We start from the raw sequence: 14,460 nt of genomic DNA, 5'->3' as shown, positions 1-14,460 counted from the left end.
ATTCATTCACAATGGATTGTTCTATTTTTTTCTAGGCTCTGTACAAGTTCAATCAGCTGTTAAAGGCCGTGCTACTCATCTTCCCCCATTACTGCCTGGGACGAGGTCTCATAGACATGGCTATGAACCAGGCCATTACTGATATCTACACTCGCTTTGGTAACAATAGAACACACAGACTTACACCCCCCACAGTCCAGCAAGCAAACACTTGTAGCAACAGGAACCACCAACTGTCAGCCACGAAAGCTGCTGTCGGACATGCGCTGAACTCTGTAGATCCATTTTCTCCGGAGGACGTGCATATGTGACTGCAGATTTCGATTGAGAAAGTCTGGATTATCTGCAGACATTCTCTGCCTGGCCCCCTGGTATAAAGTAATACATATATACAGATGACACAGAAACTAAATCAGCAGAGTGAATAGGTAAATTCCTGCCTCTGCCTGCACCACTGTATCCAATTCTGTGGACTTTACCCACAGGTCACGTCTGAAAATTGCTTATGTCATTACATGATTCCCCCTCCATTGACGTGCAAAAATATGTCTGGGTTTGAGTTGGCAAAATATGAAATATATGTTATCAGTGATAAAAAATAATCAAGATCAATGTTTGTGTTCTTCAGCATTTTTTCTACTTCTTTCTTAAGATTAAGAAACAAAATTAATTGCTTATTTTTTGAAAAATGGGGAATGCTCTTGAAAATTGAAATTATTTCAGAAAGTCACTGACAGATGTGTTACGTTTACATGTTTCCTCAGGTGAGGACTACAGTCCAGATCCATATCAATGGAACTTTATCGGGAAGAACCTGTTCTGCATGGCTGTAGAAGGATTTGTCTATTTCCTCCTTAACATTCTCTTCCAGTATCGCTTCTTCCTGGATCACTGGTGAGTGGGATCAAATTAGGATTTCACTAGTTGTACTCTATGTTCTGGTCTTTAAGTCAGTTAGCTTTATTTCAGATGCAGGTCAATATCAATATAACAATAAAATAAATAAATTACAAAATACAGTGCAAAAATATAGAATAAAATTATCACTGTACAAGTACACAGGGATCAAAAACCCATACTGACCTTTTTTTCTCAAAATCAAGAGGAGTACCTTGTCATCTTGGTTAAAGCCCTCATGATCATCAGCATCAACGTTGCACATCAACATTATCGTGTAAATCATCCCCAGTAATGTGACCCAGATATTTTACTTTGTTACATTTAGAACTTTGTCTGCCATAACTAATAAAAATGACGGCACTCTTAAATAAAAAAAAAGTCAAATTATAATTGGTAATTTTGGAACTGTACAATGTGTGAAATAAGATATAGAGAAACTCAAAGTAATTGTTCCAGATAACACAATGCAAATCCTGATAGAAAAGTTGATTTGCTGATTGTTTTTCCTTTGGCAGGATATCAGATTGCCCAAAGCCTAAAATTTTCGACGAAGATGTAGATGTGGCTGAGGAAAGAGAGCGAGTTTGCCAGAACAGAAATACAAATGATATTTTACGAACAAGAGACCTGTCGAAGGTAAGACATTTGTCTTTGTCAAATTACACAATCAATCACACACCATTGACAAAATACTTCAACATAATTTTTTTCTCCTCATGTTGCCTTGTCAGACGTACACAGGAACCATCATCCCTGCAGTGGACCGAATCTGTGTTGGAGTATCCCCTGGAGAGGTTTGTGAGGTGAAATCGATACAATTCACAGCATGGAGGGAATCCTCCTGGTCACATTATATTCCTTTTATCATGCTTGTTTTTCTGGCAGTGCTTTGGTCTCCTCGGAGTAAACGGTGCAGGCAAGACCACCATGTTTAAGATGCTGACAGGAGACATTGACGTTACCTCAGGAGAAGCCTCCATTGCTGGTCATAGGTTGGTAAAACAATGTTATTATGAATAAGAAATAAGAATCTTATAAATAACGATCTTATTGAGGGATTAATCACTGTTTTGCTGTTGTTTTATGTTGTCCCGGCAGCATTTTAACCAACATCCTGGACGTTCACCAGAACATGGGATACTGCCCACAGTTTGACGCCATAGATGAGTTGCTGACAGGCCGAGAACATCTGCACCTTTATGCCCGCCTCCGTGGAGTCCCAGAGTCTGAGATCAGCAGGGTGAGTTATGATCAAAAATAACAATATTATATATTAATATAGTAATATTCAGTAGCACACCCTTAACCTTCCTTTACTAATGTTTCATACTGAAGTTTGAAAGATTGAGAACACATTCAGTGTCTAGCCCTGTTTATCTGTAAACTACATAGTTCAACTGGTGTCACTTCAATCATAAGCCAGAGAAATGTTATTCCTGCACCAAAGATTTACTGCATTGTACCACAAGGCATTTTTCCTCCTCTCGCTCAGGTTGCAGAGTGGGCCATCCACAAGCTGGGTCTCACAGAGTGTGCAGGTCGAAGTGCTGGGACTTACAGCGGAGGTAACAGGAGGAAACTCTCAACAGCCATTGCCATGATTGGTTGCCCTGCTCTGGTGCTGCTGGTGAGGCCAACACGAGTGATATCATGGGTTTGAGTTGACAGTTTAGGACAGGGCCCAGAGTTGCTGGGCATTGGTGTATTAATGCATTTTTATTTTGATGTGAGGAGACAAGACGTGTGTGTATCTGTGTGTGTTGATGCATGTGTTGTTACTTTTACTGGACGTCAGGATGAGCCGACCACAGGTATGGACCCTCTTTCCAGACGCTTCCTCTGGAATTCCATTTTGAGCGTTATTCAGGACAGACGAGCTGTGGTTCTCACCTCACACAGGTAAATTGTGTGTGTGTGTTGTCATTTTTGGGGGGGGGGGCGTTGCATGTGCTTTACTTGAGTATTTACATGTTATGCTACCTTACTCCACTACATGCATTTGACTGATTTAGTTTACTGGTTACTAATGAGTTTTTAACATTTTTCATGAAAACATCCCAGAAGCGTTTTTGAAGATTCAAATATTGTCTCTGAACTTGTGACTGTTTAAAAACACAGTGTCTTGTTGGAGTCCCATGTTATCTCCATACAAGTTGCTAGCAGTTCCGCCAAATAATATAATATAAATTGAATAAAATCATATAATAATTTCTTTAACTTTTGACATGGTTTCTTAGTGTTTTAGGTCCAATGAGAAAAAACTATCCAAATCTCACAGTTATTAAAAAAGGAGAGAAAAATTCAGATCTTCTTTTTTCTTGTTTTGTCTCTCTCATTAATCTCACATCTTCTCAGACATATTGTATCTAGTCACCCTGGATCACTGTGTTGGAAACTAGTTTTATCTTGAGCAGCTATGACAATAAAATGCTGTCACACATTCATATCAAAAATTTGGTACAGGGGAAATGTTAATGAATGTAGAATGAGTAGTTTTAGTATTTAGCTGCAAATAATACTACTATAATTAAACCCGAGAGTTATTTTCAATGTAGGATTATTTAAAAGATAAATAAAGGATTATTGATGTGATCTTGATAATTTAATATAATGATTTGATTTCGTATTTACAGCATGGAGGAATGTGAGGCACTCTGTACCCGTTTGGCCATTATGGTCAATGGATCTTTCAAATGCTTGGGAACCATTCAGCATCTTAAATACAAGTTAGTCTTTTAACTTCATCACATGTTGCTGATCAATTATGTTTTTTACTTCTATATTAAATATGCTTGAATGCAATACATCAAGTCAAAATATCTGATTGTTGCCTTCACTTTACCGTACATCGATTTTAACAAAGATTTGGCGATGGCTACGTTGTGACCATGAAGATCAGGGCAGCGGAACCCGGTCTCGCCCCAGACCTAAATCCTGCTGAAGCTTTCATGGAGAGCACGTTCCCTGGCTGCATCCAGAGAGAGAAACACTACAACACGCTGCAGTACAAGATCTCCTCCTCCTCTCTGGCTCGCATCTTTCAGATGGTCCTGGCCAACAAAGACAAGCTAAACATAGAGGACTACACAGTATCACAGACAACTCTCGATCAGGTGCGTACACAGAGAAACAAACACAACATAAAACACCGTTAAATGGTAATTTCTTTCAGTTCAATTTTATTTACAAAGTGCATCTTGGCTTGAGACCCTTTACATTATAAGCTTGGGACCTTTCAATATTATAGTTATTTTATAATTACAATGACTATATAATAATAGTGAAACTTGTAATAATGGTTTTAATAATAGCAGCAGCAATAATACCAGCACCAACATTAATAATGTTGTTATAAATATAAAAAAATAATATCATCACCTGTGAATCTTTTTCTATATATTTTTTTGTCTGCTTCAAATAGACATTTCATTAGTTTCACTGTTTTGACATCCCTCTAGGTCTTTGTAAATTTTGCCAAGCAACAGTCAGGAGAGGATGACACCATAGTGTTACACCCAAAGGCTGCTGGTGCACAGCGATACATCGACGCCACACCCATCAAGTCTTTGGGGAAGTGAAAGTACTTCAACAAGCTCAACCCGGTGTCGTTGGTTTTCATTTCACTGGAGTGTCGTCTGGCCTCATAGAGACAAGCAACAGCATTAAACCAGGTTGGAAAAGTAAAGGTCATGGAGGGTACATTTGATGTTTCCCTCAAGGGAGGGACGAATAGGGCAAATGTCATTTTTGACTTAGCATTTGACATGTGACAACAGTGCACATGTCTTTTGCTCTGCCAGTACACAGGGTTAATGGGCTTTGAATCTGGAGAGTGTTGAGCATTTATGTGCCTGCTGTATGTTCCACTTCCTGCTCACCTTGTAGGCCTTTCAAATGTAACACAACAGAGCACTAGATTTACAACGAGGACCATGGACTTTGCGTGATGACACGATTGTTTGTAGCAGATTTCGATGTGAATTGTAAAGAAAGCATAGGTGCTGTTTTTCTTTTTGCTTCAGATGCCAAGCAAGATTAAATTGTTTTGCCTTCTTTAGATGAGTGAAAGAAACACTCAGAGAAGCATAGCATCCTGAGCACTTTATTTATGCAGCTTGGACTGAATGATGTTTGGCCATCTGCTAGTGTTGTATAGATAATCATTTCTACAAATTCTTCTTGCTGCTATGAAAATAATTTCGATACTATTTCATATTTTTGTCTTGTTTTATCTTTGCGCTTTATCATTTCACCAGTAACTGATGTCGTGAAGCACAATGTCAAGAAAGTGACATTTTCAAAAGAAGCATCATGTCAAATAAAATTGGATTTTTCCTTAAGATGTGGAGCTTTATTCAGAAACAGTTACCTTACATTCACTTAGAAAATAGTTGAATTAAAACCTGAGATTAGACAGAAAGAGCAAGAGAACCACAGCCGTTATCAATGACTACCTGATAAAGGAAGTTACACCTCTACAGTACCATAGCATTTTCTAATAACATTTTTTAAGAAAACTATTGTGCATATGCAGTGTAGGAGCTCACTATTAGCACAATGAAATGTCAGTTTTATCAGCATTCCTCCTGAGAGCTCAAAAGTGAAGTTGCACTCTTAAATGGATGGATGCCATGACATTTCAAATCCTATAGTTTTCTGCCACAGGCACTTCATTATGAGAGTACATTTCAATTCTCTTACTTTACCTGATCACTTTAGGCATTCAAAGAATAAAAAAAATAATTACTATGTGTAACCACTGAGACATGACCGCAATGACAATTCATCTAGTCTAATTTTTTATTTTATACCAAGAAACTAAAGCCCATTGTTGGAATTGAACAGGCAGTTCAAATGTTGCTAGCTGCTTTTAAATGCTCCACTATTTTGCTACAATAGTACTGCTCCCATTCCCACCCCTCTCACTTCATTCATTAGTAAAAATTAAAAAAAATGCAAAGTGCTGGACTCAGCAGCAACAGCTTCGTAGTTAGGTGGCACACCTGTAGGGAGAGAATATGCAGCCCTTATATGCTGCAGCATGTTTCAGCCACTGTCAGAGGATCAGGGGGATGATGGCCATCCGGAGGCTGGGGTAGTCCTTGAACTCCCTGCTGTAGGCTTTGTGCTTCCATTTGGCCCAGATGGTCATCTGAATGAAGCCCAATAATGTGTAAAAAGCCACTGGAAGAAAAGAGAAGAGTATATAACATATACATGTATGTTAAAAATATCAAAACTGCCAGAGGCATGAAACAGTATTTCTCATTGCCATTTTTGGTCCTGCAATCCAAAGTTGTGCACATACTATACTGGTGCCGAGGTGTGAAGATAGTTTAGTGTACATACCTGGTAGACACTGCGTCATGATGGAAAAGCTCACCCATGCTCCAACCTGCAGCATGTTTCAGATATGTAGGCAAACAAAGAGATAAATATACAACCTTTGTGATATTCACTAAATCAATGTAAATACTTTGTATTACCTCATATGTGTAATTGGGACAGGATACGAAGAAAAATAGCCATGTGAAGGGGTTCTTATTTGGACTCGGGTACCTTCTGCTCCTGGGTCCTGAGAAATGTTTTTGTTTTTCAGACCATTTAAATAAAGACACTTATCATCCATGTTTCCATCAGTAGTGTGAACATTGAATACTAAATGGTCTGCATGGATTAGTGGTATACTCCTCTTAAAACTACAGAATCAAGCTCAACTCACCATCTCCTCTGAGGTTATTCAGAGTCACGTGAATGGAAAAGTTTCCCAGTTCACACACCTGGAACAGAAATATATGCATTTCAGGTTTTACAGTCACCATGTGTCATATGCAGCATAATCACATGAATTCATAATTTCAAAATATACACACCACAAATATGACAAGTGCATAGTTGACCTGCAGTTCACCGTATGCTGTAAAGATAGTTGGTTAGTCTTGAATTAATATAGAGAAACAACAGTGTGTGTGTGTGTGTGTGTGGGTGCATAGGAGAACTTACATGGAGGTGTATAAAGAGGGTGGTTGATGTAGTAAGCCAACCAAGCTGAGAAACCCCAGTAATATGCACAATTCTGAGAGAAGGCACAAACAGTACAGAATGCAAACAATTAAAACGTTTACATTAAACATATAGCCTATACAGTGGATATGAGCAGCTTGGGCTAAAATCATTATCAGAGAGGGAGAAAACAAGGCCACACATTTTAAATTAGGTATAAGCACAAGCAATGCTCTTTTCTTCAAGGGTATTCATGTCCTCACTCTGACTATTATCCTGAGGGGCATTGTCCCGTGAGAGAAGCGGTGGACAAAGATAGTCTCTATCAACCTCTTCATGTAGTGGAAGGTGTGACAGGCACAGGCTTGTCTGAGAGACAGAGAGGAGGAGCGACGTCACAAATACATTTAAAAGTTTGTTATAGGTGCGCAACTTCATCACAATTTTTACAGCAGATTTAAAAGAGGAGACTTAAAACGATTACTGTTGGTCCAATGTGTCACTGCAGCAACAAAAAGTTTGTGATTCAGGAAAGACAGTGCAGTAAATAACAAAACAAACCAACAATAAGCAGATAAATGCAAGATCAGAATATCAAGACTAATTACATAGATTAAGTATAATTATGTTATTAAGTTATTATCGTGAAAGTGGATGATACCGTTAAATCAACATGAGTAAAATAGAATGGGTTATTCTTCTTGTAATCAATCCTCTGCCAGTAAACCTACTTAAACAGCCAGCAATGTTGAGCCATAGGGTATGTTATAGCAGTAATCTTACATAATCTGCACTGTAGTTCACTTTTTTCTCCCACTTACGTGACAACAGTGTGGGGACTGGAGGTGAAGGCATAACTGTGCGAGTAAATGTACGGTACTCGGAAATAGAAGAGGAGGTAGGTGAGAAGGGGCCCAATGAATTCTGCCAGAAACACCTGAGAACAAAAGCAGAGGAAAAGCGAAAGGTTCATCAATATATTACTGTATTTTCTATGGAAATCTCTGATGTAAAAAGTGATACGCAAACTAAAGGGCTAATGATTTCCCTAATCCAGGGGCCATTTGTCCAACATCCGTGCACAATTCCTGATTCAGTAAGGTGCACATTTAAGTCATTTCTTGGTTATTGTTAACTCTATTGTTTTGAGCAAAGCCTCATATCTTTAAATATATTTTGAAAAGTGTTCCTTATTCAAGCACATTGGGTTTTTGAAGTGCACATTGCACTAACAATGAATGAATATTGTGAGTATTGTTTGTGACTAGTTTATTAAAAGACGTGAACTAGAGGTAGGACACGGGCACTGCAGGGGCCAACAGATTTCAGCTAGGGCCATTGCCCTCCAGTGTTGACCCTAACACTAAGATCAGCCCCTGCAGGAAACTAATTGAGAATCCTACTTCAAAATCGTGTCAGCTAACATTAATTATATGTGAAAGGAAAGCAGAACACTGATTAATGATTCTCTTGCATTCCTCACCATTGTCCATCCTAACTGTGGACCCAGATCTCTGAAGTACATGGTGGCAGTGGTCCCGACAGGTAGATTCTGTAAGATTTCATCATCCCTCAGTAATTTTCCTTCTGAAAATGTAAAACAAATGTATGCAGATACATTCATCTGACATACTGCTATAAAATAATATGTTCTGCATGGTCTCTATATAATATCAAGCTTGTTGGCAGCCCTGCACAGTGTTTGAAACTGTTTCAGAAGGTTTTTAATGAATTCCTGATCAGATTTTCAGCACACGTTCTCTGTACGGGGAAGCGCTCATGGGGGCGCAGCCACAGATAATAGGCTGTACTAATTGGATGACATTTTTAGAGCATCCTAGGGGGAAACTGGCCCAGATAGCTTTTACCCAAAACTGTACTCTGTGCTTTTCAGTAACAAGATAGACCTCATTCAAAACAAAGCCTCATGACATTTTCTTCTTTTAGATGTTGCATTTGCCTGTTTTAATTTCATCTTAAATAAATGCAAATGCGATGCAAGTTAAATAGTTCTATGGTGAAAACAAAGACAGAACAGACAATGGTTTCCACAGTGATGCGGCTCTGTGAAGAGGTGCAGTGTGTTTTTATGGCGTATTCACATTCACAGCGAAGGTCAATGTAAATGTTAAGGAAAATGGGTCTCAATGTGATTTAATTACAAAATCCTCTATTAAATTTACCCATTGATTAGATCTGGTTTTGAAAGGATATTGCATATACTTTTTAAACATGAGTAAAACTCCAATTTGCTTCAATGTCAAATTATACCAGCAACCTTGAGGGACATGGACTGACTGAACATCTTCTGTGGAGAGGACTATTAATACACATATATCTAAAGCTATGGCTGACTGTATGGAAGTTTATTACCTCAAGAGTTTGGTTTTTCAGTTTGAGAGCAGAACACGTTGATTTGTACTTTTTGTAAAGTAAGCAAATCCAAGCACAAGCAGGGTCAAAATCTGAACATGAAATCAACCAAGTCCTGCTCTCAAACTGAAAGACCATACTCTTGAATAAGGATAGAAAAACATATAACCATTCCCATCCTATTTGAATTCTTAACAACTATAAACAGCTTCATGCCTAAATTGACCTCAGGTTCCCCATCTAATAATGATTCCGGCGAAATCACAACAAGCTCCTTCATTTAGAGCCAAAGAATAAACACACCATAGAACCAACACATGCCAAGTGTTTGAGTCTCCTACACCTCATACTGAGACTGTGACAGCATCTCATTCTCACACAGGCTGCTTTCATAGGTCAAATCATCAGCAGCTCAGAGACCAGTCAGCCCAAACCTCTGCACCTCTCTTTTATTTTGGATGGGAACATCAGAATTCTGTTTACACTTTACTGGTACCCCCCTCACAGTATTTGTGAGTAATGGTGTCCAGTTTTTGTTGGAGCCACACTGACTTGTGCAGCTGTATTGTTAATAAATAAATCACTACATAATCACAACCTGGCTACTTACTAGGATCGAGCTTCAGAGCCTGCCTTGCTGGATACAAGTGAGGATCTGCGGAGAAACAACACAAACACACACACACACACTGGGATTGGCTTGAAGCCTAATAATAATTGATCACAATGGAAAACAGCCAGAGACTTGGCAAATATTCATTAATGTCTCTGACACCTACTGATGGCAGAACCACTGCAGACTTCAGACTGAACATGAAAATGTTTCTATTAAAATTGCACAGTGTACAGTCAGAGGTTCCACTGAGTATTATCATTCATAGCTAAAAACACAAGAACTCCAACTTGTTTGTGGTAAATGTGTAATAAAAGATTAAACATAACATTTATAGTAAAACTGTGCTGTCTCTGAGCAAACAGATATCTCAATGAATGAGCTTAATGTATAGTTTTAAGTGATGAGAGTATTATATAAGAATTTTCTAAATGTCAAAATAGAAATAACACAATATAAAATCGATTAAAACTTACACAGGCTCACCAAACTCACATGATTTGTGAAAAAGGCTCTTGATTTCCCCTATTGTTGAGTGAGGCTCCACCTGAATACAATAGAAACATGAAGAACCTTGATTCATTTTCAGTGAAGCAGTTGATGGTGTGTGTTAAAACCAATTCAAATTTGCTATCATTACAATAAGTGTGCACTTCATGCTGTGCACCCAAATATTGTTTAAACCCATTAAACTTAATTTCAAATTCCAGAGGAATATAAAAGGTATCATAAAATGCTGCACAATGCTGTCCTTCCTATGTAATTGTGCCACTAGAAAACACAGAACATGCTAAACATAATGTTAATAAGGCCTCAGAGTTTTCAGCATACCTTATCTAAAAAACAAAGCTGTTCTCTTGTCTTGGCATCCAGGACCTCCACCTGAAGAAACACAACATGTCACATTTAGAAAGAATCTGGACCAAATCTGGACCTAATCAGATATTGATTAGTAGATATCAAATCCCAACACCATTGGAGAAAATATGAATAACTCACCTGGAAATGTGTTTTTGCAGCAAACACTTCTCTGACAAAATGTTTTGAAAAATATATGATTATTCAGTTTTTAAAGTCTAACCCCTTTCCCAGAGTGATGGCATACATAAATAAATAAATAAAACAATCTACAGATAATGATAAAACACAGCTGACATTTTCTTCAATTCTCTGTTGTCTCCAGTACAATAACCTCATTCTCAATCTGGCTGGTTGATAAAGAAACAGGAACCATGTTGTCCTGCAGCCATCTTGCACACATCTTTTTCATCTTAATTAGACTGTGTCAATAGTGATGTACAGCGTATGCACAGAGGATGGTGGGCGGCGGCCCACAATTTGCCCTGAAAGCCCTCCACACTGTGCTGCTCAGCAGAGCTGTCCCAGCTAAATTGGCTCCCTTATTGGACAGTGTAATAACCTGCTAATGGATACCTAAAGATTTGCTGAGTGCACTGCTGAGAGAGTGTGAGAGAGAGAGAGGGAGATAGAGAGAGCTATACACACATAACATCAGCTGTTTGCACTGCAGAAAATACGCATTTGTCATTTAATTTTTGTCCACACTTTGTTCTTTCTTAATTTGTGTTTGTAGCACCTTCATTATCATTATCCTCTACACAATCAAACAAATCATTAGCATTCCTTTTTTTTTAAAAAACATTTTTCCCCCTGAATTTATTACTATGGAATCCAGAAATGTCCCACTTCTAGATTTAAAATATGACAATTTAATCTTGTCACTCTCTGCAGTTTGTGTTCATGCTTCCATCAGAGGGCATCCAGGGAGATGCGTTTGTTTTGCTCTCCATCTGCTAACCTTCCCAGCTGCATTCTCAGGGCACATGTTGTTTTAGCAAGGAGCATCAAGGGTGTCATTACGGCTCCGTGTTGTGAAGCCCTGTGCACTCAGTTGTGCTGCGCCCTTGTAAATGTGATTATCAGGTGCCCCTGCCCTCTCGTGGGTACATGGAGCCCTGCTGACAACACAGGTCATACAGAGCATGTACAGAGTGTGCTTGGGAGGGCTTTGTGAATGTGAAGGGAATTATATAGTGTATTTTTCAAACATACACTTTCAATTCTTTGTATGCAGGGTGTATTTTTTTATATAATTAAGAGGCATGGCCATAGCAGCTCCTCTTTAATGTGGTCACTGACAAGTGTAATGGCTGATCTTGAACCACAGACTCAATACTTTAAACTTTGAGCATAATTCCATTGAAGCTTATTAACTGCATACGACTGGCCACTGTTTACCATCGTCCCCTTTGCTTTCACACTCGCTCACACTGGACAGAATTTCTCTTTCAATCAGGGAAAGTAATCAACTAAGCACTCAGCTGTCTCTCTGCACGCTGCCAATTGACAGCTGGCCCTAAATTTTCCACAAGCATCTGTTGCAGCACAAAAAAAACTGTACCCTCAGCGATTGTATTGCTCACAAATGGTCTTAACCTTGGTTTCTATCAGTGTCACTTTCACTGGGCTATACAAGTGTGTTGCATTATAGATAGATATTTTACCAATTATCTTCACTAAGTTTACAATCACTAGAATGGTGTAAACGTTCTCATCTAACTCTCAGCAAGCAAATGACAAAGGGTATTTCACAAAATGTAAATCTAATATTTTAAGGTTAATTGACAAAACCAATGGAAAAACCTTAACTACTTTCAAAATAAAATACATTTCTTTAGAAATAGGATGTAACTTGCCAATGAGACCATTGGCTTTCTCAGGAACCATGGATCTAACTAACACCGGACATTTCCTGTTGTCCTGTGGGTCATGGTGCAATGATCAGGAACAAGCAGGAAGTAGAATCCACACATCAGGTGCACATGCCAAAAATAACTTTGTCACATCTCTCAGTGATACACATAGCTACCATCCTGCTTCTCAATCCCTCTTAATAACATTTTTGTTCAGAAGACAAGTTGTACTGGTCAAAAGACGAGGAAAGGTGGAGCCACAGAATGAAAAAGAGAAAGGTGTCTGATACAGATGCAGCTAAATGCTGCAAAATCAGACACTTTATTCACCGGATAAGTCAAAAACACTAAACTGACTAAACTGTCGTTTCTGTGCAGGTTCAGTTATTGTATGCCTGAAACATTTTGATATTCATTGCTGTGTTTTTGTGTATGTGCTGTGATAGGCATTTTTCCAATACATTTTTTGAGGGTTCAACAGTCATTACAAACTACTTTAGAAACTAAATTTTTGGATGGTTATGTTAAACCACCATAAATTAAATTGGTCTTCTACATCAACAAAGTTAGCAGCCTGCTGGTTTCTGTGAACAGAACTAATTGATTGTTTCAATCTGAACCTACATACTTACCACAGGCCTGCTACACTTACAGAGAATTACCTCAGTGCTCAATGGGCCCTGACAGACAGGAAGTAAGTGTCAGATCATGAAAGGAGCTCTGGCTGAATTTTATTTACCTAAAAAATAACTTCTGTATCAGCCAGAAATGATTTTGTCTCTTTAACTCATCATTAGGTTAGTTTAACTAACTTAAGCTCTTGAAGTATCCGTCCATGTGTTTGGTGCTTGACAGATATTCACTTACAAACTTGACCAAAAGTTCATCCTGCTTGTTGTACATAAAAGATGCTCCAACTTTTACAATTGAGTGTTTATGCAAAGAATACAAGTTTCTGCAGAATGTTTCAGAGAATCAAAATAATTGAAAAATGAGGAGGAATAATCAACTTATTGTTGATTTCCCTATTTCTGCTTGATCTTTACTAAATATTATTTTAATGAGTGTCTTGCACAAGTGGACCTTGTGAAACAAAGTATACTATCACATCAATCTATCAGAACTGTCAGTTGACCTTTTCATTCTGCCGCCTAAATACAGTGGACTTACCTCAAAGAAGGTGGTCCGGCTCATGGCTGTGGGTGGCTTATTATTATTATTATATCCTCTGTGTGCACGATGACAAAGATTACATTCAAAATCAGTGCAAACAAACACAACACACACTCACAAACACACACACAATCATTCCTCACAGCACATAGTTCCTCTCCTTTCCTGGACAATCCCTGCACTGACCCCTTAATCTTCCCTGCCTCCTTTTCTCCTTCACTCTCTCTCTCTCTCACTCTCTCTCTCCCTCAAACACACATGCACACACACACACACACACACACACACACACACACACACACACACACACACACACACACACACACACACACACACACACACACACACACTTTCTCACTCTCTTGCTCTCTGTCTTCATCTGAGATAGTGCTGGGACACAGAATCACCAGAGGCACTCCAGAAACCATGCACATGCTCTCCCTCCTGCTTCTCTTCTTCCCTCCTATCTCCTTCATGTTTGTTGAGGTATCTTTGGTGGAGTCCACCTGAGAGTGAAACATCTGAAAAACAGATGAACACAGGAGAATATGGGGGATGATAAAATATACAAAATGACACAGAACATGGAAACCCTCTGTGGAGAAAGTGGACCAGCAAAGGTGCTCCCAGTAATAGGAACAGCAGAGGACGAAAATAATACAAACTGAAAATAAAATAAAAAGT

General features: G+C 38.7%; 2 protein-coding genes across 3 annotated transcripts in view; one reads left to right on the top strand and one right to left on the bottom strand.

The window, feature by feature from the left end:
• The window catches only part of LOC109629826 (retinal-specific phospholipid-transporting ATPase ABCA4-like), a 31,526-nt gene extending 26,286 nt beyond the window's left edge, over positions 1-5,240 (top strand). For both annotated transcript variants that reach the window (XM_069513073.1, XM_020087780.2), the window contains 11 exons: positions 36-159; positions 765-894; positions 1,416-1,536; positions 1,632-1,694; positions 1,786-1,892; positions 1,999-2,140; positions 2,393-2,527; positions 2,696-2,799; positions 3,534-3,626; positions 3,764-4,013; positions 4,359-5,240. In XM_069513073.1, the coding sequence (XP_069369174.1) occupies positions 36-159; positions 765-894; positions 1,416-1,536; positions 1,632-1,694; positions 1,786-1,892; positions 1,999-2,140; positions 2,393-2,527; positions 2,696-2,799; positions 3,534-3,626; positions 3,764-4,013; positions 4,359-4,478 (1,389 nt within the window). In that variant the 3' untranslated portion in view covers positions 4,479-5,240. The remainder of the gene's footprint in view (positions 1-35; positions 160-764; positions 895-1,415; positions 1,537-1,631; positions 1,695-1,785; positions 1,893-1,998; positions 2,141-2,392; positions 2,528-2,695; positions 2,800-3,533; positions 3,627-3,763; positions 4,014-4,358) is intronic.
• Positions 5,225-14,202, bottom strand: tecrl2a (trans-2,3-enoyl-CoA reductase-like 2a). Its single transcript, XM_020087781.2, has 13 exons — positions 13,774-14,202; positions 10,721-10,771; positions 10,385-10,436; positions 9,887-9,931; positions 8,387-8,490; positions 7,725-7,840; positions 7,167-7,272; positions 6,904-6,976; positions 6,774-6,817; positions 6,623-6,680; positions 6,387-6,475; positions 6,250-6,295; positions 5,225-6,084 (listed from the first exon to the last, which is right to left on the bottom strand). Exons 1-13 carry the CDS (start codon positions 13,795-13,797, stop codon positions 5,957-5,959), a joined length of 936 nt encoding a protein of 311 aa, XP_019943340.1. The 5' UTR covers positions 13,798-14,202; the 3' UTR covers positions 5,225-5,956.
• Between the last annotated feature and the right edge of the window lie 258 nt (positions 14,203-14,460).

This window comes from Paralichthys olivaceus, chromosome 17 (assembly GCF_024713975.1).
Source record: "Paralichthys olivaceus isolate ysfri-2021 chromosome 17, ASM2471397v2, whole genome shotgun sequence".
In the NCBI taxonomy this organism is placed as follows: Eukaryota; Metazoa; Chordata; class Actinopteri; order Pleuronectiformes; family Paralichthyidae; genus Paralichthys; species Paralichthys olivaceus.
The sequence above is the reverse complement of the archived record's forward strand: the minus strand, read 5'-3'. Positions and strand labels throughout refer to the sequence as shown.

Coding starts and splice junctions, on each gene's coding strand:
- tecrl2a (XM_020087781.2), bottom strand. CDS start 13,797: ATGAGCCGGACCACCTTCTTTGAG. Junction 6,977..7,166: donor CCCTCAGGATAATAGTCAGA/GTGAGGACATGA, acceptor GCCTTCTCTCAG/AATTGTGCATATTACTGGGG. Junction 6,085..6,249: donor CATGACGCAGTGTCTACCAG/GTATGTACACTA, acceptor CTTTTCTTCCAG/TGGCTTTTTACACATTATTG.